This window comes from Gopherus evgoodei, chromosome 15 (assembly GCF_007399415.2).
Source record: "Gopherus evgoodei ecotype Sinaloan lineage chromosome 15, rGopEvg1_v1.p, whole genome shotgun sequence".
Lineage (NCBI taxonomy): Eukaryota > Metazoa > Chordata > Testudines > Testudinidae > Gopherus > Gopherus evgoodei.
The window spans coordinates 20,665,958-20,689,513 of NC_044336.1; the positions used below are offsets into that span (position 1 = coordinate 20,665,958).

At 36.9% G+C, this 23,556-nt stretch overlaps 1 protein-coding gene across 2 annotated transcripts in view; it reads left to right on the forward strand.

Annotated features, from left to right (window-relative positions):
* The first annotated feature begins 304 nt into the window (after window positions 1-304).
* SUZ12 (SUZ12 polycomb repressive complex 2 subunit) overlaps window positions 305-23,556 on the forward strand; it is a 53,024-nt gene continuing 29,772 nt past the window's right edge. The window contains exons 1-5 of one of the 2 annotated variants that reach the window (XM_030534122.1): window positions 305-800; window positions 3,829-3,875; window positions 3,970-4,034; window positions 12,321-12,389; window positions 20,670-20,719. In XM_030534122.1, coding sequence (XP_030389982.1) covers window positions 491-800; window positions 3,829-3,875; window positions 3,970-4,034; window positions 12,321-12,389; window positions 20,670-20,719 — 541 coding nt within the window. In that variant the 5' untranslated portion in view covers window positions 305-490. The remainder of the gene's footprint in view (window positions 801-3,828; window positions 3,876-3,969; window positions 4,035-12,320; window positions 12,390-20,669; window positions 20,720-23,556) is intronic. The other variant, XM_030534121.1, reaches the window with a different exon arrangement.

The window sequence follows — 23,556 nt, forward strand, 5'->3', positions numbered from 1 at the left end:
GGGCTGTTACTAGCTGACGGACACAGAAGGCGTGAGACAGCGCAGGCACTGCCGACGACTCCCAGGGTGCAGGCAACCAGTGCTTACCCACCATGCCCCGCGGTTCGCAGAGCGAGAGCGAACGAGCGGCTCTTTCCCGCGAATTCAGTTCAAAGGAGGGGGAGGGGGAAAGCACCGAGCGGCGAAGTGCACCGACCAACCAAACTCTTCCAGAACCATCTCTGCGTCACTCAGGGGCGGGACTACCTTCGGCCAATCCGCCGGTGCGGCGCCATCCGCGGAGCCAATGGGCATGCGGGGGAGGCGGGAAAGGGGTCGGCGTCGGGTTCGGCTGGTCGCCCGTAGAGCTGAGGAGAACGGAGCGGAGGAGATTTAGAGGAGTTGGAGCTCGGTGCTTCCCCTCCCCCCTCCTTACCCCGCCTGCCCCAGCCGCCCCCCTCCCTCCTCACTCGGTCTCCGGCCCGCCGGGGCCCGCTCTGGGGTGAGGCCCATGGCTCCTCAGAAGCACGGTGGAGGCGCGGGGCCCAGCTCGGGTTCCGCTGGCGGTGCCGCCGGAGGAGGTGGCGGAGGAGGAGGCGGCGGCGGGGGGTTCGGGGGCTCCGCGGCTGCCGCGACTCCGGGTGGTAAATCCGGTGGTGTTCCAGGAGGCGGCGGGGGAGGAGGAGGAGGAAGCGGTTACTCGGGAGGCTCTTCGGCCTCCTCGGCTGCTGCGGCGGCGGCGGCAGCGCTGCCCCCTGTGAAGAAGCCGAAGATGGAGCAGATCCAGGCCGACCACGAGCTCTTCCTGCAGGCCTTCGAGAGTGAGCACCGGGAGCGGCCGCAGGAAGGGAGAGGGGGGCTGGGGGAAGAGGAGGCTCGGGGGGTGAGCACGGGGCGCAGGGAGGCCGGTAAAGGGGGACGTCGGGGCAAGGAAACGAGATCACACCGTGGGGTGGGGGGTGGGGGCGAGAGATGAGCCCTGGGCCGGACTTACCGGAGGGAGGAAGGTCTGGGGGCTAGAGAGGTTCGTCGCATGGAGCGGAAGCGGGGATCCTGGGGTGCGGGTAAGCCCGAAGTGGCCGGCGCTTCCTTCAGATTCGGGGCCCCTTTTCGGGGGACGGCGCATTTGTAGCCGTTCTCTACTGAAGCGCCTTCCTGGCGTTGAATTTGGCCTCTTGGAAATGGTTGAGAAGGGAAGATTTCAAAGTTGATTTTATTTTTTCTCTTCCCCAGCCCTAGGACGCTTCTTGCGAGGGAGGGAAGGGGTATTTGCGCTCCTTCGGTTATTGCTCTTTTTGGTGATTTTTGTGTCTTAGGCTGTTAAGGGAAGATTATGATCCTCACTCAGTTAACTTAATTTTGCTGCTTTGTGCGAAAGAGCATTATACTGGGTTATTTTAAATTGGAAATTTAAGTCACCGCCCCACCCGCCCCCGGTGGTTCCAGGTAGGCAGAGATTCACTTTGGATGCAGGATACAAAGCTTGGTGCGAACACCCAGTGTAATAATTAACTTTTACATTGTGCCCTAGCACCCCAAGCCCTTCAGTCTACATGGTTTGAAGGAAAAATAAATTATTAAATCCAGAGGTTGTTTTGGGATGAGCTTGTCATCACCACTGCAGTTATTTGTAATACATAGTAGCTATCATTTTAATGTTTTTTGTGTGGAGTCTTGAGATCATTGACTAAAAATTCTTTACAACTGCTAATTAACCCCATCAATGCAGATGGAAGGAATGTAGATATTGCATTAGGTCAAGTGATGTAAGGAGAATTAAGTGACTTGCTCTGGCTCACAAGTGATCAGTGGCAGGGCTCAGAATATAACCCAAAATACTTGCTCCTAGTCCTGCTCTAACTACTCGAGAAGATGGCTTTAAATTTGGGCATGTAATGAGTAAAAATAAGTAATACTGTGTAAGGTATACTTGAATGTCTAATTGTGAAATCAATTTTATAGCACTACGTGAAAAGAATTCAATAAATATTACTAGGATTTATGTATAACCTAGCGGTTGTGTATATCATAAACACTTGTGTGGATTTTCTTTTTTAAGGTAATCTAATTGAAGAGGGTAATTTATTTTTGGTTTTGACGACAGTATGATGGGATTGTGGAATATATGTGGCTTAATAGGTATTCTTGGAAAAGTGTTTCATAAAGTATTGTTATACTGTGTGTTTTTTCACTCCTCACTCATTCCTTTAGGAAGTCAGAGTTTAAATTCATGAAGTCATAGTCTGTTTTTAAATGAAATATTAAATCTCTATGACTGCACTTGGTTTTCTCATGTCTTTCTGCATAGTAGTTAGTTTTTACTTTTGGGTTGCTAAGGTGTTAAAGATTCTCTTAAAAGAATGATGACCACAAAACATTTTTATTTTCTATGATACATCCTTAATCTTTTTCCTTCGGTTCTGTTTTTTAACTTGGTCCTAAGCATAGTAAAACCTAATTATAATCACAGTTTATAATTAACACACAGTGAAATCTTTCAGTTTTTCAGTTGGGATATGCAGAATTCAGGACTGAGACTACTTAAGTAAAACTGGATTACATTTGTGAACATTAATGAGCAGAATACTCTTTGTAGTGCACGATCTTTCTTGTTCATTTGCTATTTTCAAAATTCATCAAATTACAATATAACTTCCAGTCACTAGAACAAATTAGGTGTGTCAGGAATATAACAATAAGCAGCTAAAACTTGTACTAAAATATTGAGATGGTTCCCTTACTTTTAAAAATAATCTTGTGGGGGACACAGTGGGATGCAGGAGTTGTATAGGAATTTTCCACTCATTTCACACACTCCAGTTTGCTCTATATTTTCCCATTTGGGTTAAATTGGTGAATATTCTTATTTCAGTTTAAGTGGCTTATACCTTTTTATCTTAAACTGATGGTTAATTGAATTAACCTAAACTGAAAGAAGAGTTTTGTGTAGCCTCTTGAGCTGGTTTAATTAAGTTGGTTTAAAGTAATACCTGTAGTTTGACCAGCGTATCTTCTTATGTAGACAAGGCTCAGTCTCTAGACTGGTGGCTACCTGTCATTATATCAAAAAGAAGTTAGCATACAACATGATTATAGAGTAATAGACCATAGACCCACTATCACCAGTTATGGTAACAGCCAACTTGCTGCTGAAATGGTTGTTAATTTACTAAAGTTAATGTTTTCCCATCCTGTGGACATGAGAGCTTTCTGATATTTTTGTCCTGGCCTAAACCCATTTATATCAGGCATTTTTGTACATGTGTAAGTTTTATACGTCATCATGATTGCCACTCTAAATTAAGATACTCTTTTGGCATGTAATTATTCACAAGTGATGTCTTCATGCTTTACAGCAAAGTAAAACAATCTCAAGTTGTCTGATGCATTAATAGCAGGCTAAGTTATATATCAGACATTATAGATTGGTTGGGGAGAAAACTAGCTTAGTGTCGAAGAATGCTTTGGGATTGCTTTCATAATTATTAGTTTTCTGTCTCTGCCCACCTTCTAAAGGATCTAAGGTGCAACAGGGACTACATCTTTTGATGAAAAATCAAAGGTAGATCAGAGTTCCAATACTGTAGTTGTTATATGCTGTAATGTAGTAGATTAAATAAAATGTTGGTCATGATACAGATAACAAGTGGATATTTAAACTGCTGTTAATCTGAATTATGATTTATACATTATAGTTGTCACACAGTTTTTAATAGGTGCTGTTAAAGTTAAATATACATTAAGTGAAACCTGTTTAGAATTGTCTTTATATTTTCAGTGTTGGCTTGTAAGCTTAGTTTTTTTGTGGAATATAAGAAACACCAGATAATGTGTATTTCTTTCCCACAGAACCAACACAGATATATAGATTTCTACGTACCCGGAATCTCATAGCAGTAAGTAATTTGTTGATCTTAGTCTATTTCTTCACTTTGAATTTGTAGGAATCTCCAATTTAAGCATTTTAATTATTTTTCCATTTCTTTTCAGCCAATATTTTTGCACAGAACTCTCACGTACATGTCCCACAGAAACTCCCGAACAAATATCAAAAGGTAATTTTATTCTGTTTGAAAGCTATTCGTGATATTTGAATGTTAACTGATTATTCTTTCTCATTGCTCCATTTCTATTTTGCACTTTAAATTGGACTTTTCCGATGTAGTGAGAGCCATTAGGCATTTTTGAAGTTAAGATTCACACCAGCACAGCTTTGAAATATAGTTTGCAGGGAAAAAGTTCATGTTTATAAACTGAATTGTTTTTGTAACAATGAACCTCATCCTCCCAACAGTTCAGCACATGCTTAACTTTATGCATGAGAATATTCCCATTGTCTTCATTAGGAATACTTAAATATGCAAGTTAAGCATGTGCGGAATCTGGGCCTAAATTCTCAATAAAGTAAGTTTAAATTTCTGTTGGCAATAACCTTTGACAAGAGATAGATGGATGAAGGCCCAATTTCCAAGATTATAAAACCAATTAGGCTTTATTGCATGAATATGATCTAAATTCTGATTTAGTTAATCAATGTATGTTTTTCTAAAGAACACTGCCAGGTTAGTTAGCTAAATGAGCATGTTGGGAATTCTGCTTTAAGCTACTTATGTATGAAAGTAAATCAGTACTACTTTTCTGTAATTGTTTTGAAAGCTGTTGAGCTTTATCTTTGACTGCACTAAAGTATTAATTTTAACAAAGATTTTTTTAAATATAAAGGCTCTAGAGCCATATCTTTAAAATGGTTGTATTGGGTTGCATTGGGTTGCATATGATTCAGTACAGGGTTTCTGGATATCTGCAGTTCTATAGTTGAAGACTGAAGTGCTTAGAGTTCTTTGGATGAAAGGCACAAAATGTTTGGTGGTTATAATTACAAATACTTTGAATTATTTCCATAGTCAAACAGCAAATCATTCACTATTCTATTGATAGTTAGCAGGCAAAAGTTTTACTAGTTAATCCATTAAGATATTTTAACGTTTGAATTGCTTGAAAAAAGTATTAGTGTGGACTGGAACATTTGTAATGGCGGGTATTTAAGGAATAGTTAAAAACATAAGAATGGCCATATTGGGTCAGACTAAAGGTCCATCTAGTCCAGTATCCGGTCATCTGACACTGGCCAATGCCAGGTGCCCCAGAGGGAATGAACAGAACAGGTGATCATTAAGTGATCCATCCCCTGTTGCCCATTCCCACCTTCTGGCAAACAGAGGTTAGGGACATCATCCCTGTCCATCCTGATTAATAGCCGTTGATGGGCTTATCCTCCATGAACTTACCTAGTTTTTTTGACCCCTGTTACAGTCTTGGCTTTCACAACATCCTCTAGTGAGGAGTCCACATATTGACTGTGTTGTGTGGAAAAAATATTTCCTTTTGTTTGTTTTAAACTTACTGTCTGTTAATTTAATTTGGTGACCCCAAGTTCTTGTGTTATGGGAAGGAGTAAATAACACTTCCTTATTTACTTTCTCCACACCATGCATGATTTTATAGATCTCTATCATATCCCCCTTTAGTTTTCTCTTTTCCAAGCTGAAGAGTCCTGATCTTATTAATCTCTCCTCATACGTAAGCCGTTCTATACCGCTAATACTTTGTTGTCCTTTTCTGAACCTTTTCCAGTTCCAATATATCTTTTTTGAGATGGGACAACCCCATCTGCATGCAGTATTCAAGATGTGGGTGTGCCATGGATTTATATAAAGGCCATATGATACTTTGTCTTATAATGTATCTCTTCATGATTCCTAACATTCTGTTCACTTTTTTAACTGCTGCTTCACATTGAGTGGATGTTGTATAGGCAGCAAATGGTTGTGTAGGCAGTAAATAAAATTGGCATCCAATGAGGATAGACTTGTATTAGATCCAACAAAAAATGTGAAGTGCAAATTCTGTGAGTAAGGCTGTATTTCGCATTCTCATATTTTGTTTTAGTTAATAATCAGCATTTAATGTAATTTCCTTGCCCTTTAGGATTGTAGAAGTCATTTCCACTTATTGCCAGTGAATTGAAGATAGTGGATTTTTTTGTTTTGTTTTGTTTTAAATCTGCACCTACAATCTGTTGTTTCTTCTTAAAAGGACGTTAGTGTCTCCGAATAGGGGATGAACTGAGTGCATGTTCTGACTTCCTGTCATGAGTTAACTTGTAGCTACTTTTTTAAAAATTTTATTTCTCATGACAGTTACTGCAGTGGTTTGGATAGTTTATCTTGACTTTCCCCCTTAATTGTTCTGAATTGGTGCAAAGCCAGACTTTAAGAAATAATGTTCACTGTTTTTTCAGACTGCTTTGGGGTTAGGGGGCCAGCTCATAGTTTCAAACTGCCGTTCTTCTTTTCCAGCAAGTTCTCCAATGGCTATTCAAGCAACCTATCCTGTACCAAAGACTGCCATGTCTCAGCCTAAATCATATTGGTATCTACCGGATATACCAAGCAAACTATACAGTATGCAAAAACAGATTTGTGTTGTGAAAATTGTCATGTGCATTCATTCTGTATAGTTAAAATGTCTCCCCTCATTACCTGAAACTTGGTTTTTTTTTTTCAGATGCCTCTTGTTTGTTGCCAAGCAACCACAAGTGGTGTTTTGCATGTACATTAAGCATTATTTGCTGCTGTCTTCCATAATAGGAAATTTCAATTTCCTCAGCTGGATAAGTAATGCCCAGATTCTCTGTTTGAAACAAATATTTATCTTTACTAACCTTCATGAATGGTTAAAATATACCATCTTTTAAAGTCTAGAAATCTACTTTGTCAGCTGTTATTTCCATATGTAGTGAATAGTTAGTGGTCATTTCATCTATAATAACTATAAGTTCAGGTTTTCTGAAAGTAATCTGCTCCATTGAAATCAAGTCAGTAATTAGATATAGGAAAAATGGAGAGGCAAAGCTTGTTAATACTGTTTACTTTGTAAAGAAAACAAATGTAATACAACTGATGAAGTAGATTTACACGGTATTTCTGAATGTTCAAGGGAAATATTTTTAAACTGCTAAAGATGCTTATCCACAAATTCATTTTCCCCTAAATCTTGCTGGTGGGTCTCTTGTTAGACCTGATCTATACTTAAACTTTTGCCAGCATAGCAGTGTGTATTAAGAGTGGTGACTTTTTCCCCCTTTCCTGACCAACATAACTATGCTGGCAGAAGCCCTAGTGTTCATGCACTTTATATCTGCAAAAAAGTCCTTTTGCCAGTATAACTTACTTCATTCAAAGAACTGGTTTAATAGAACTATTTTGCTGGTGTATATGGCATCTCCAATGGGAGAATTGCTGATATATACCTCTGCCAGTATATCTGTACTGGCAAACATGTAGGCCAGACCCTTATTGCCACTGTTTATTCAACAGGAATCTGTACAACCAATTAAGCTCTTACTAAGAGCATTATGTACTACCTACTCCTTACATCAGACACTATGATTGCAGGTAGCAAGAAGCTTGAAAGGATGTTTCCTTTATGAAGGAGGGAGTGGAAAATCTCATTGACTGAGGCTTTTATGTGGAAAATTTGTGTACACAGCTTGAGCATGAAAATTTTAGTGGGTTCATCATTTCTTGATAAATGGTACTTATGGAAAAGCTATTATAAATCACAATGCATATATAGTAAATACTTCATTTTATCAAGTGACTTTTATGCTTAGCAATTTTTTTATATTTAAAAAGCCTATTAATTGCTCTGGGTATTTACAATAATATAGAATATACAATATAAAGCAACATCTGAAACTGCATGTGATATATTTACATACCACAATAATAATCATCTCCACTCTTAATATCCCTGGTCTCTCAAATATCTCAAAAAATGCCAGACAAATTATAACTAAATCACTTACACCATAGGTCATTCAGGGGGAGAGAAACTATCGTGTCAGAAATGAAGTTTTCAATAAAGCTTTGCTTTGATGTAATTAAGGATCAATCCATTTTGCATTTTATTACAAGCAAAATGCAGTCCATTTTGCTTGTAGTCCAGCAAAAATTAAGGTTTTGGTGGGTGGTGTTTTTTTGGATTTTTTAATTTTTTTTAACAGAACTGATTTTTCCTGTTCACTCAAGCAGTAGTTTAGACAGCATGAATTTTTCTAGTTTTCAAACTATTTTGAAGTTTTGTAGTGAGTGTTAAAAATTTACCTTTTTTTGGGAAAAAAGTACCCAAAAAGTCATACTGTTGTTACATATATGTATATTGAGGATAAACTGGTATTTAATTAAATACGTATTTTGTGTTTTGTAATGATTTATTTAGTGCAGAAGGGTGACCACTTATCCTATCAACTTGGACTGCTAAGTCGGTTTTGGTTAGCAGTCCTTATTATGAAAACATTAATATTAAAGACGTTTGGAGAAACTTGTGCTTTAATATTGAGGCACACTACCATTTTTATTCTTATTGTTAAATGTGTGCTGCTTGACTGGGGGGGAGACACAAGCATCAGTAAATGGTGATAACTTGCAAGATTTTCAGTGTATGACAAAATCATTGCAATGACAATGTGACATATTTTAGTCTTCAGATATTTCAGCTGTGCTTATCATGTTATGTAATGTCCAACATGACACAAACCTAGTTCTACTCTTCTCTCACTTTCCTTTTATGGAAGTCTTCCATGACTAGTCATTGTCTGTCTATCTCTGGACCCCTTCTGTTTTTTGCTCTCTTTGATAGGATTACCAGAACGGTACTTAAAATGAAGTTATATCATGGATATTATAGTGATTATATGTATATGGCATATTTCAAAGTTACATTCTATCCCATTTTTAAGCACCCTGATGTTTTGTTTTTTTGCCTCTCTCTTTGTATTGAGTGGATACTTTCTTTTTCCTGAGTTCTATAATTTAAAATCTAACAATGTGTTAAGAGTTTAGATAATTTTAAATATGCACTACATTGCATTTCATTTATCATATTGCTCCTTCACCAGTTGCGTTTAATCTCTCAGAATTACCAGAGTAGTCAATGCAAGAGAGAAATTACTTTTGTCATATGCAAATGTTGCTACTTCACTATTTAATTTTTTCCCCATCTTTAATAAATATACTAAACATCAGTCCTAGTACAGCTAACTGGGTCATCTCATTATTAACCTTCTGATGTCTTGAAAATTGACCATTTATTCCTTTGCTTTGTCACTTAGCCATTTTTTTAACCAATGACATAACTTTGCTCTTGAGCCATGATTGCTAAAACTTTGTCTATGGTGAGGAATAGCCCTCATTCAACAATTGGTATTGGCTTGTACCAGTGTAGACAAGGGCATTCTCACTGCTTGAAATCCCAATTACATGTAGAGGTAAATCTTGATTGTATATAAACCTTGCATGCCCTTGTCCACATTTGAGTTAGTAATGGTGCTGCTTCACTCTTTGCCAAACAAGGACTATTTCCAAGTGTAGTCAAGGCCTTAGTTTTCTTAATAGATTCTGTCAAAGGCTTCTTGAAAGTAGAAATAAATTTACTGATTCTCTTTATCCAGTATCTTGTTGATATGCTAAAGAATTATAGTGCACTGGAGAGAGAATTTTTCATTTATAGTAGTTATGCTATTTTGTCCTTATGTTCACCTAGGTGTTCAGTAATAAAAAAAGTAATAACTATTTTATCTGGTATTATGTAAGGTCACTGGATTGTAATTCCAGATAATCCCTAGGACCATTCTAAAGATTGTACTTGTGCTATTCTTCAGAATAGTAGCTGATTTTAATTATTACAAGTTAAGGTATGCTTAAGTAACACACATGCCAAATCTGATTAATTTTAATTTCTTTACTCTTGGTTTCAAGGTTGTGGGTTTTTTTAACTAATTCCTCTTTTAAAAAAATGAAAAACAAAAAGCTCTTCCCCCAAAGCTTAATATATCAGTGCTAGTTTTGGTAATCTCTCACCTGAGAATGTGGTGACTATTACTTAGTAAGTATAGTTGAATCACTGTTGAAAAAAGTTGCTTTTATTACCGAGCCTTAGTTTGAGAGGACCATGTCCTGTTTCATGGTCTAGAATTAATTATTCCAAAAAAATAGTGGTTTGCTTTTCTAACCAATGTCACCAGCATGAGAGAGAGTCAGTTTGTAGAGAGTTGCTTGACCAATATTATCACTTTGTTGTGGTTTTGCTAGTAATATGAATCTATTTTTAGCTAAACACTCAAATAAGTGAGCAGCTTAACATAAATCAAAACCTGAGCAACTGAAATTTTGTACAAGCTGGAACTTCATAAAGTGTTAAATAGCTTTATTTCTGGCAACATTGTAATATGACACTGCCAATGTAGAGCTTCTTAATAAATTAATTGAATTGAAGGTAAATTTGTAAATGTTTCAGAAAGGCAACTGGAGAAAGAAAGGAAGTATGAGATGAGAAATTTGCAGTGGAGTAGGATAAACTATGCTAAAGTTAATAAAAGGCTTATATTGAGATTATAGCATTAAACCATACTTGCAAGTTATCAAAATAAAAATTATGGATGTGAAGGCAACTTTCAGGGTATTTGTACACTTATCTGTATAGTAAATATTGCATTTGGCCCCGTTGGTGGTAGATTTTGAAATAGCAGACCTTTATTTTTTTAAAATGCTATTTGAATATCAGTAAGATTTGAATAAAGTAGTTATAGTTCATTTAAGAATCGAAATAACAGTTTGATAAGCTGCCAGGTCACACTTACCTTTTAATTAATGTTTTGGTCTCCCTTCTTCACATTACATTTTAAATCTACAAATATCTAAATTAATGTCAGTGAAATGTCAGCAAAACAAGACTACCAGAAATGCAAGTATTGCCTTTTCTAAATCTAAATGTGGAAAATCTTGTTGGTGTAAGGTTACGTTGGTGTAACCTATAACATTGAAGGGAATATTTTTTGTGACTTTGGGGATGAGGATTCAATCAGTTTACACACCAGTCTATTTTTATAAAGGCATCTCTATTGTGCATCAGCTTAGAGCTAGAAAGTGCTCATTTAATTGCTTTAAAATGACTTTCTGATTTTATACCCTGATCTCTTGTTGCTTAGGCTTTTGCCATAAATATCCCACTGTTGATAACCACCTGGTCAGCTTCTTTGGTGGTAGCAGTGGAAGGGCATGAGTGCAGACATACCAATAAGATTTACTTGGAGCTCTAACTATTGTGCCATGTAGACTTGTTCTGTACAGAGTTACACAACTTGGTAGTTAATATGGTGTCTGCTGGAAGCCCTGTCTGGACTGTTGGTTTGACCATGGGCTTCTGGCCAAAAAAACGCCCCAAACCTTGTGTAGACAAACCTTTCATGTTCACTCCCTGTTTTATGGTAAGAGACCTTATATCGGGCAGAAAAACGTTCCTTTTTCTTCTCCATCTGTTTTGCTTAGACTAGGAAGAGAAATGCAAGGCGGGGCTGCATTTGCTGTTAGTGTGTGGATAAGTGCATTTATCTTGAGAGTCTAGTACTAGTCAATCTAAAGAACCTTGCTGGAATCCAGGATGGAACTTCAGTCTTCCTATTAAAGAGAATTGGAGGACTACTTCTGACAAATTTTGAATAACCTTTGCCTTTGAATGTTGTTTACAGCTTAATACCCATTGCTGAATACTGTATCATATAAGATAGAAAAGGATAAATAAGCTGATGTTAATACCTTACAGGGGAAAACATGTAATGTGATTATTCCTTAAGCTGTAAACTCATTTTCCTCTGAAAAATATTCAGAGGAAAACGAGTTAGTGAATGTCACTTTTATATTAGGTTCATTAATTCACCGTGCTGAGGAAAGAAATAATCTTTCAAGAATTAAATATAAATAGACCCACTTCTGCCACATAGTAACCATATTTCTAATCCTTATATATGATTGATTTGGGACAACCTGAGAGAAGATGTTTATGTTGATAGTTGGCATGGCAGTCAGTGTAAGGAGGTTGATTTTTTTCTAAATAATATTAAATGTCATTTTTAGTAAAACATTTGTACCAAAGTTTGAATGGGCTCCTATCTAGCTGTCTTGTTGATATTGAAGAGTGTCTTAGCATTAAATTGTGTTGCTCTACAAAATTCTATAATTTCAATTTCTGATAGTTTAGTAATTAGTCCTGTGATTATGATACTGAGGTGCAGCTTTTCAAGCAGTTGTCTTTGACTTCTTGGACCTCTTTTAGGAGGGAGAAATTAGAACAGCAGGTTAAACCAGTATTTGAAGAAGCGGATGTGTATAGTGAAATTTGTTTAGTAGAATCAGAATTTTTATTTCAGTTAATATTGTATATAAAGAAAATACCTCTAAAATGAAAATTACCTACTATTCATGCCTTTTATTTTTCCACAGGAAAACGTTCAAAGTAGATGACATGTTATCAAAAGTAGAGAAAATGAAGGGAGAGCAAGAGTCTCACAGGTATTACCTGCTCATATTTTTATCAATAAGTCATGTATGGCTGTCAATGAGGGAACAGGATAAAAGGGAGTGATTATTACAAGGTACAGTACCCTGCCACATGAGTGCAATGTAGCATCCAATTAATATTTGATGTATATGCACTCTAATAGTTTGAGTACATGCAAAATATAAGAAATTGAGAGCATAAAAGACAAGGTTACAAGAATCTGGCTTTCTGTTGGGATAGACTTCCAGTATTGCTACTGTTCATATTTCAAGAATCTTAAGCGTCTTCGTTAGCTTTTAAAAAATAAAAACAAACTTGTGCTTAACTGAGTTGCAGTGTCAGCAACTGATCCATGAAAATTATATTTAAGCAGTGGAGAAGATTTTCATGGTCTTTATTTATTAAGATTCTGACTGTAATATTCTCATTTTTCATGTGATTAGTTTCTGCTCTTCTTGCTGCTTTCACAGGTTCCTTTATTCCTGGTCTTTACGAGAAGAAATTAAAATTTTCATTGAATGAATTTAGCAACTTTTTAAATATTGAAGTGCCTGTATTTTAGAACTCTGTAATTTACTTTTACAGTGCTCTTAATAAAATAAACTTATTTTCTAGGGCTGTGGGGGAAAAAAAGCAATCAAAAAGATTAATCGCATGATCAAACCATAATAGAATACTGTTAATTTAAATATTTGTGGATGTTTTCTACATTTTCAAATATATTGCTTTCAATTACAACACAGAATACAACATGTAGAGTGCTTACTTTATATTTATATTTATTTTTATTACAAATATTTGCACTGTAAAAAAAAATATTTTTCTCAATTCCCCCATTGGAAGTACTCTAGTGCATTGTCTTTCTCATGAAAGTTGAATTTAGAAATGTAGAATTATGTGTAATAAATAAATAAAAACTTGAATTCAGAAATAAAGCAATCTAAAACTTACAGGCCTACAAGTCTACTCAGTCCTGGTGCTTGTTCAGCCAAATGCTCAGACAAACAAGTTTGGTTACATTTGCAGGCGATAATGCTGCCTGCTTCTTGTTTACAATGTCACCTGAAAGTGAGAACACACATGGCACTATTGTAGCCACTGTCACAAGATATTTACCTGTGAAATGTGCTAAAGATTCATATGTCCCTTCATGCTTCAGCCACCATTCCATAGGACATGCGTCCATGCTGATGACAGGTTCTGCTCGCTAACGATCCAAAGCAGTAGAGACATCCATCTGAGTCAGATGTCACCAGCAGAAGGTTGACTTTCTTTCTTTTTTGATGATTCTTTTTCAGATTCTATAGTTTCTGCATCGGAGTGTTGCTCTTTAAGACTTCTGAAAGCATGCTCCACGCCTCATCCCTTCAGATTCTTAAACCTTGGATCGATTGCTGTAGTTATCTTTAGAAATGTCACATTGGTACCTTCTTTATGTTTTGTCAAATCTGCAGTGAAGTGTTTTTAAAATTAACAGTGTGTGCTGGGTCATCATCCGAGACTGCTATAACATGAAATATATGGCAGAATGCGGGTAAAACAAAGCAGAAGACGTACAATTCTCCCCCAAACAGTTCAGTCACGATTTTAATTAACACTTTATTGTTTTTTGATGAGTATCATGAGCATGGAAGCATGTCCTCTGGAATGGTGGCCGAATCATGAAGGGGTATATGAATGTTTAGCGTATCTAGCACGTAAAGACATTACAGTGCCGGTTACAAAAATGCCATGCGGACGCCTGTTCTCACTTTCAGGTGACATTGTAAATAATCAGGCAGCATTATGTCCCGAAAATGTAAATAAGTTTTTGTCTTTGCAATGACTGAATAAGAAGTAGGACTATGTGGACTTGTAAGCTCTGAAGTTCGACATTGTTTTGGTTTTGAGTGCAGTTATAGAACAAAAAAAAAATCTACATTTGTAAGTTGCACTTTCACGATAAAGAGATTGCACTCAGTACTTGTATGAGGTGAACTGCAAAATACTATTTTATCATTTTTAGAGTGCAAATATTAAAAATAATATAAACTGAGAACTGTACACTTTGTATTCTGTGTTGTAATTGAAATCAATATATTTGAAAATGTAGAAAAACGTCCAAAAATATTTAATACATTTCACTTGGTGTTCTTTCACTTAACAGTGTGATTAAAACTGCAATCATTCATGATTAATTTTTTTGAGTTAATCGTGTGAGTTAACCGCGATTAATCGACAGCCCTATTAATTTCATTACCTTTAATGGCCTTTTCTTATTCTATTATGGTGCTTGTTGTAGTGAAAGCTGTTCATTAAAGATTGCAGGATTTCCACCATAACCCTCTATTCTCATCTGCTGGGCTGGGGGAGAGAAAACCTCCTTTGGTCTGAGGCTTTCTTGTTTGATCTGAGCCACATAGGTACATTTTAAAAAATTTTATATGTTTCTCTCAGCAGTGCTTGAACTGTTGGGTGTGGGGGGAGGGGTTTTCTTTAAAGAAGCATTAAAAAAAAATTATGCAGAGAAGAAAGAAGGCTGATCTTAAATTGTGAACATCATATTTGACTTGCTCAGTGGGAATTATTGCTGTGCATTTGGAAAAAAAATATGGTATTAAGCAATGAAATGGTGGGTTTAATGAATGCATAGCTAAATTTAGTAAGTTTTGCAGTTTGTCATTGTGGAAGTAAGCAAACCAGGTGAGTTTAAAATGTGGCATTAAGAAAAGCATACTTGTGTAGATTCATGTAGGTGGAACTAAAAATTTCTAAAGAGTGTAAAGGTTTGAATCTAATTTTTTTTAAAAGCATTTGGATCCTTTAGAGCAGTGGTGGGGAACCAGTGGCCAGGATGGTAATCCACTGGCAGGCTGCAAGACAGTTTGTTTACATTCACCATCCTCAGGCAGAGCTGCCCACAGCTCCCAGTGGCCACGGTTTGCTGGTTCCCAGCCAACGGGAGCTGCGGGAAAGTGGCAGCCAGCATGTCTCTGCATCCTGCGCTGCTTCCTGCAGCTCCCTGTTGCCGGGAATGGGGAACCGTAGCCACTGGGAGCTGTGGGTGGCCGTACCTGCGGATGATCAGTGTGAACAAACTGTCTTGCAGCCTGCCAGTGGATTACCATCCTGGGCCACAGTTGCCCAGCACTGCTTTAGAGTATTAGCTTTATTTTGTTTCCATTTTGATCTTGTGCAGCAGACGTTTAAAATAGAGTAAGCTGTGCATCTTCCTGCTCCAGTAGAAGTATTTGAGATGTCAGCTCTTACTTGGCAAGGTCTGATATCATAATTGGAAAACTTCAAAGTTCAACATAGCAAATCTAAAACTTGGAGTGACACACTTCTGCTTATTTTGACATTGTGATGGTTGTAGAAAAACGGATATTCAGGTAACTAGTATGTTGTCTCCATAAACCACAATCAGTTATTGACATAATGGCCAACAGCAGGCAAAAGGTCTCTGAAACATAATTTTATTTTGGTTTTCTGTATCCAATTAATAGCTTAATTGATTTCCAAAGAAGTGTATCTGGACTGACTTCATAACAAATTACAGTGCAAATCAACTTTAAACAGCTCAGGTATAAAACATTGGAAACTTTAAGAAAATGAAAGTGGCTCTTAAATAGCTAAAAATAGTTGCACATCCTATACCTATCCTGAGCAACTTACTGTAAGTTTATAGCTATACTCCTGTTTTTATAAAGCTGCTTTCTGCTGTACTGAAAGACTCAGACTTGAGAGGGAGAGTGAAACTGACGGCTTGCAGAGAACTCTGAAACGCAAAAAGTAAACAATTTAAAAATATCTCATCACTCAATTAGTGTTTTGTGACAGTAGCTGATAAAAGAAATCACACTTCTTTGAAAGTAAGTTGATATCTGTCCCATTAACTGTCAGCGTTTTGGAATGTGCACAATATATACTTCACTTGAATTTGACTTGTATAGGTGAACTGAAAGTAAAAATCCTCAAATCAGTAATTCATGCAGACTTGTATTTTAATTTAGTTTCCTATGTTTACTTTCTATACCAGATTGGAAGGGTTGGATTCCCTTTCATCTGTTAATATTGCAGACATCTAACATATGCAATAAACACTGCTCCTTTCATTAAGTATCTGATATCTCAGTAATTACAATTGCACTTAATAGTTTCAATTGCAGACCCCTAAAGATTTTGCTGGTGATTATACATTTTGGTTCCAGCAGTATTCTGAGATTCTTGACATTGTGACCATTTTGCTACTATTAAGCATTTGGTGCACTATACTCTAATGAACAAGAATTGTAGTAGAGGCCTCACAGTTTTATTTGATGGATATCATAAGTACAGAACACTTCACCATACTCTCTCAATCCAAAAATATTAAATCTGTATTCATTAATAGAGCAAATGAATAACATATAAGCAGTTGGTAGAAATTATGATGGGAAGACACTAAAGCATACATTGTACTTCTGAGGTTTTAGGTGCAATTCCAGTGAATGAAAATTAGAATTTCTTCCCTATCCTAAATAAGACATTGAACTACCTTAGTATTTTAGGAAGGAATATGGTGGAATTTCATTAACGCTGTTTATGAATGTCCACAGTAATTTATGCTATCGGGTATGGTGTATCCTGATGAACAGGTCACATTTAGTTCTTTGTGCTGGTTTATATTTATCAATAGTTTTTGCACTGAAGATCAGCTAAAACATTTCTATAGGTTGTGTTTAATTTATGAAATTTTTATGCTTTCTATAAATTATGGAAATGGGAGCCAGACAGTGGAAAGATTGTAACTGCGTGACGAACCAGAACATTAAAGAAGCTTTTTTCACAAACTGAGAATCATTCAAATGTGCTTTTTGCACTCTTCTTTATAGGCCTCTGAGGGAAAGTATGCTTTGCAAAGTTTTGTAAAATATTAGCTGAAAATTGGTTATGAAGCACATGTGCTACATTGAAATCAGCTTATTTGGGAATTCTGTAAATCATACCTAAACAGTTTAGTTTATTCACTAATCAGTTAATTCATTTTGGTTACAATTGTGTATTGTAAAAGTATTGCTTACTTGAAATAAGCCAGATGGATCTCTGGTTTCCAAGGATTGTTCTGTGACCTTACTGAAGCAAAATATCCAAGTTTAAAATACATTTCTGTTTGGCCTAACACCAAAATGTTTGCTTTGCTCTCTCTACTAACTTTAACTTTTCAAATATAAAATCAAGTCCTCATCCTCCTGATGATAATGCAGTCTGGCACTATAACATTCTTTCACTCTGATGTAATATACAAGTCAGTGCAAGCATTGTCTTGTAAATACTAAAGCAATTGGGGTACTTATTAAAACATCAATAGTTTGAGAATTCAGGAAAATACTTGTCATGCACTGACAAAGCACCTCTAGAAAAGTCTGTTCTAGGGTCGATTTGATTTTTTTTAACTCAAAGGCATTAATCAAACAGGAAATCTTGGTTTAAACCTATTTTTAATTTTTTTTTGCAATTTTAAAATTATTTTCTAAAGAGAAGTGTTAAAACATGTTGATTTACAGTGAAATTAGCCTTTAACACTAAATATGGTAGTATTTTTGCTAACCTGGAGTATCTGTGTGTGTGTGTCTCTCTCTCTCTTTCTTAAATAACTTCTATTAGATACTTGATTTTTGTTTATGTAGAAAATGCTGAATGATATGTTTCTTTACTAGATTTTTTTACTTGTGATTGTCAGCTATACTTGGATGGAAATTAGAATTTTAAAGTGCACAAAACTAGCTTTTTTTATTAAAACTACTTTAAGTATACCGGGTGCATAAAAATAAAACAATTATCAAAATATATTCTGCATTTAAAACTAAGCAAGTATTATCTGTAGTTAGTGAATTGAACTGAATATTTCTGTCACCATGTCCTTCAGTATTTTAGGACAAATAGATGTCATCCTCTAACACCTAGGTTTATTCATACGTTGAAAGAGGGAAAACAAGCTTTCCTGCTTTTTCAGCTTCCCGTCAGTTTTTAATTTGAGTGACATAGTCACAGAACTGAACGAGCTGAATAACTGAAATGAAAAATATATTCTCTCTGCAACTGCAGAAGAGGCTGCTGTTGTCAAAAGCTGGTTTAGCACTTCAGCAAAACTCTGGTCTAGTTGCTTAACCAATGATTCCACTAGTTCAGTGGTTTGATTTTCATTAAAAGTTTGGCAGCAAGTATGTATTGCTTAATATTATAGTATGTTTAGACCTAACATAGATTATCAAAATTTCAAATTTAACTTTAAATAGTTGTGGGGGAAAAGGTAAATAAAAATTCAATTTAAATCTGATTTATTTTTTTTAAAACACGTCAATTTTATTTATTCTGCTGGTTCATAAATGGTTCTGGAGCCTCACAGGCCATATTGGGGGGAAAAAAAAATTGAGTGAAGTTATTTAGGATTCCAGCTGCCCTCAAATTAAATGATTTGAATGCTGTTGTGACTTATATGGGGCACTATCCAATATGAACAATATTTCATCAAATATTATAGATTCTGTATGTAGAGGACTTAAGCATATTCAGATTTTAACCCCTGGTCATAGAGTGACAGCTATTTCTGGAATAATTTCATTTTCATTTATTCAACCTATCCAAATACTATTAAATTACCTCATTCTGAGTTTAGTAAATTCAGCGTAGTCAAATCTTAAAGTAGTATAATACGAAAAGTAGGATGATCTGTGTAATAAACTACAGTAATATAAAATACACAGTAATCAAACCATTAACTGCGCGTGTGGGAGGTTATGTGTATTAAAGGTGGGGCTGCTAGTCCCACCTATTAAGGTTGACCATCAGTTGTCATAAGATCCGATTTTCAGTTGCAAATAATTTTACCTGACTTCAGAATTGTGCCTTTTGCTAGCCCATGAAAATAGTTATAAGCAGCCTTTGAAAAACTGTAGGTCACGTGTGCTTAGTAGAGACTTCTTGGATTTTAGCAGCTAAATCTCACTGCGCATGCTTGAGCCTCTCACAGCTCCTCGTGCTCACCAGGTTGCACACGCCATTGCCACAGTGACTGAGTATGCTTAGCCCAGGGCTACAGGTGAGAGAACCAGATTTTCTCTGTAATGGCTGCTGTGGGCTGGAGCTGGCCAGTGGAACTGTGAGCAGGGAGCCTGTCATGTCACTCAATTAACCACCTTGCTGGAACCCAGGCTGGAGGAGGAAGCAGTGTGATTGGAATGCAGCGGAGACAAAAGCCAGACTGGGAAGAAAGAATGGAGTAAATTATGACAAGGAGTCTGGGGAGGTTTGGGGGAGGGGGATATGGAAGGCTGAGACTGTTTAGGGGAGCAGGGCTGGGACTTGGAGTCAAGGTGACAGAAGAGTGACAGGGCGGTTGGGATGGCTTTCAACTGCCATAACCATGAGACAGTCCTTTCTGTTCCTGCAGTCCCCCACCTTATACACCACGTCTTCTAACTTCAGCAAATGAAGTAGGGATTTTACAGATAGCAGCCTCTCTTTTTACACAGCCCTGATTCATTCCCAGAGCAGATTCATCCTGTGCACTAATGCTGGGGCCCTGTGGGGAAAATATAGTATGTACTATGTAATAGAAGACTGTATCATAGTGCTATGCACAGGCAACTCTAATTCTATCACTTCCTAACTTTTGAGTGCCTGACATTTCAATCAGAATGTTCTTTTAGCATAGATTTTGTGTGTAGTATATTACAAAATACACCCTCAAAACCTTGTCTTCAGGCACTGAGTATTCATACACAGTATGGCTACACTTGCACTTGCAGTGCTTTAAAGTTTCGAGTGTGGTTGCAGTGCCGGTGCTGGGAGAGAGCTCTCCCAGCACTGCACGTACTCCACATCCTCTATGGGTATAGCTTGCAGCGCTGGGAGCCGTGCTCCCAGCGCTGCGGCACTGTTTGCACTGAGGCTTTACAGTGCTGTATCTTGCAGCGCTCGGGGTGTGTTTTTCACACCCCTGAGCGCGAAAGTTGCAGCACTGTAAAGTGCCAGTGTAAGCCAAGGCCTAAGGTAGTGGTCAAACCCTCTGCCTTCTGAAAATGCTGATCCACGCAGGGGTACCTTTCTATATGCAAAGAAGTTTGTCTTAAAATTTGCATCCAGCTCCTATATTATATATGCTGAAGCTCTGGAAGTTACTAAGTGAATAGGAGACAATTTATTCACTTATTGATTATAGATCTGATTCTGGTTATAGATTGATTCTGAGGAATAATGTACTGAATTACCTGTGATTTTTTTGAGGCAAAAATACCTATTTATTCTAACAACTTTTTTTTCCTGTTTAGCTTGTCTGCCCATCTGCAACTCACATTTACTGGTTTCTTCCATAAAAATGGTATGTCTGTTAAAATTCATTATACTAGATTATAATGTATAATAAACCTCTGAAGTTCAGTATTGGGGGTACACTTGAGCTGAATAGATTTGCCATATATTAAAATCCCAGATGTTGGTACAGTATTTTTAATTGCTTTGAGCTCAACTATCCCACTAGCACAATACTTACATATTTTTACTTTTTACAATAGAAAAATGTGTACCTTCTCATGTGTACTTTAGATAAGTGCTTTGTGACATTAATACTAAGCAATAAAATGTTGCAGACTTTCACTGAGTACATGCAGATTCTATTAAAAGCTTAAAGTCTTTGTCGTGCTTTTAAACAGTTATTAAAAGATAAAAGTAGGGTTGTTGTTCTCTTTAAGTAAGCATCCATATGGAATTCTTCAGGTTTTCTTGGGAATTTGAAGTGGAACAACAAAACCCAAGAAATGCTAAATTAATATTTCGAGGTTCCACAAAGTTGGAAGAATGTTTTCATTGATATAAAATATAGTCCAGAAATGAGACTGAAAATGCTATACCTAGATCTTTAAAGATGAATTGAAATAATCTTATTTTGCTAATGATTTACAATTGTAAATATCTGTATGTATAATATGTGCAGCCTTAACTTCACAAAAAGTTAAGAGTTCTTGAACTACAAGACCAGAGTCGTGGTTCTGTTTCTCCTTCAGTTAGAACAGGAAGCTGTGTTCTTTACCGTGCTTTAGATATTTATTTATTAACTCTTACATACCCGAACTCAGTTCCATGCAGATAAGTAAAAGATGACTTCAAAATATTTTATTTTAAAACATATATTTCCAACTTTAAAGAAACACATATTCTATTAATGACCTTTTTATATTATTCAAAAAATGTTCAGCTCACTTAAGATCTGTATTTTAGTATTGGTAGTTGTATCTCCAGACATTTATGCTCTCTGAACATTTTGTATACTTTACTTGGCCTGGAAATTGTTCCAAAATACACTTAAATTATGGTTAGTAGCCTCTGGATTTGAAAAACTATTTGTCAGTGAGAAATAGGATTTTGTTTTGGTGAATGCGTCTTGCTCCCTTGATCTAGGAATAGTTCTGAGTGTTTTTTTTGTGGATTTGAAGAGGAATATTCAAAGAAGAGTGCTAGTCCCACTGCTGCCCTGATTCCATTTGGGAATACTCATCTTCTGTTTATTCCCTCGGGAATCTTTCAACTTGTTGCCTCTACTGTAATGCTTTATCATGGAAGCAACAAGGAGATCAAGGACCCCTCCATACCCTGTGGTGAGAACAGAAGCAAAAGAAATCATTGTTTGCTCCCCAGGGCCTGGCAGATGATGAGGGTTGGGGGAAGGAATGCATAGTGCTGTAGTCTAGCTTCAGACACCTAATGATCCATTCCTCCCCCGTATAGCCTATGGACAACATCTAATGGGAAGCACACTATACACAACTTCAAATAGATGATGTATAGAATGGGGATGCATGGGTGCTCTCTAAGGGCCCTGCTGTCAGACCCTGTCTTTTAATTTAATTTCTGACTTAGACTCCCTGTGTTAGTAGGTTTGAGCAGATTTTTCAAGCTGTTAGCATATTTGCTATAAATCATTCTATGACTGTTGGTAATGTGACTGCACTGTTTAACCATGAAATCCTCATACACTGGTGCTGCTATTTCAGTAGAGGACTATGCATAGTGAGAACAATGATTGCATGTTCATCCTAAAGAACATCTCTCACGAGCAGTAGTGAATACTAAATATAGAAAGTTTTATGACAGACTAGCCATTGACATGCTTTTTTGGTGTGATAGTAAAAATGATTCCAGAAGCTCTCAGAATAATGCTAACTATTTTTTAATTTGCAAATTAAACACACTATGGTTTTTTTGTATATGTGCTGGTAGGTGGTTGATAGGAATGTCTTTCTGTGAACATTTTACATACTTGCCTGAACAGGATTAATTTTCAAATTAACAGTGAAAGAGTCTCTTAAAACTAAAAAGCAAGTAAATCCATTACAGTTCTTATGGTTGCTAATGTCCCTGTAAGTAATTAAAATTTTCAGATGCACTACCAAGGTTGTTACTAAATTAAAAACAAATCATGCTTGTTCAGTGTAAATATAATGCCAGTAGGAAGGCTAGTTAGGAGACACAGGGCATGGTCTCTAGTATGCTCACAACTCTTTGCTGTCTCATCTGTTCTGATAGGTGCGGTTGAACATTTTACTTGGTGTCTGAGACTTTGGCTTTGGATGAGGGCTAGTTGGTTTAAGCTTAACTCAAATAAGACTGGGTGTATCCTGAGCTAATAGGGTGGGGATGGCAACTAGAAGAAATGGGCAGATTATGAAAGTCCTTTGATTGTGAAACTGAGTAATAAACTGGATATACTGCTGCAATTTTAAGTGTTAGCATCTAGCTGTCATTGATGATTCAAGGTAGCAGCTTTGACCAAGACTGCCTGTCAAATCTGTGCTGGTCAAGAGCAAAACCTTATTTTGGATGTAGACCTTTCTACAGTTATCTGCCTTTGTTGTCGTCATACTATTGTGATGTTCTCTGGGGATGCATCTTAACTCTTTAGAAACTAAGTTAGTGAAGAATATGGTTGTCTGGTTCAGTGGTGCAAAATGCAGAAAGCACATTGTAAGAACATCTGTTTCACTGCTTTTCATGAAGCCATGGTGTGAGATGTACTTTTTTATATAGTGGGTGTTGTGGGCAGTTTTTATTTTGGCTGGAGTTAGCGTGGGTAAATAAATTACTGGGTTTGGGATTTTTTTAATCTTTTAGTTATATTTGTATTTACACAAGCACCTAGAACCATGAATAGTGCTCTGAAAT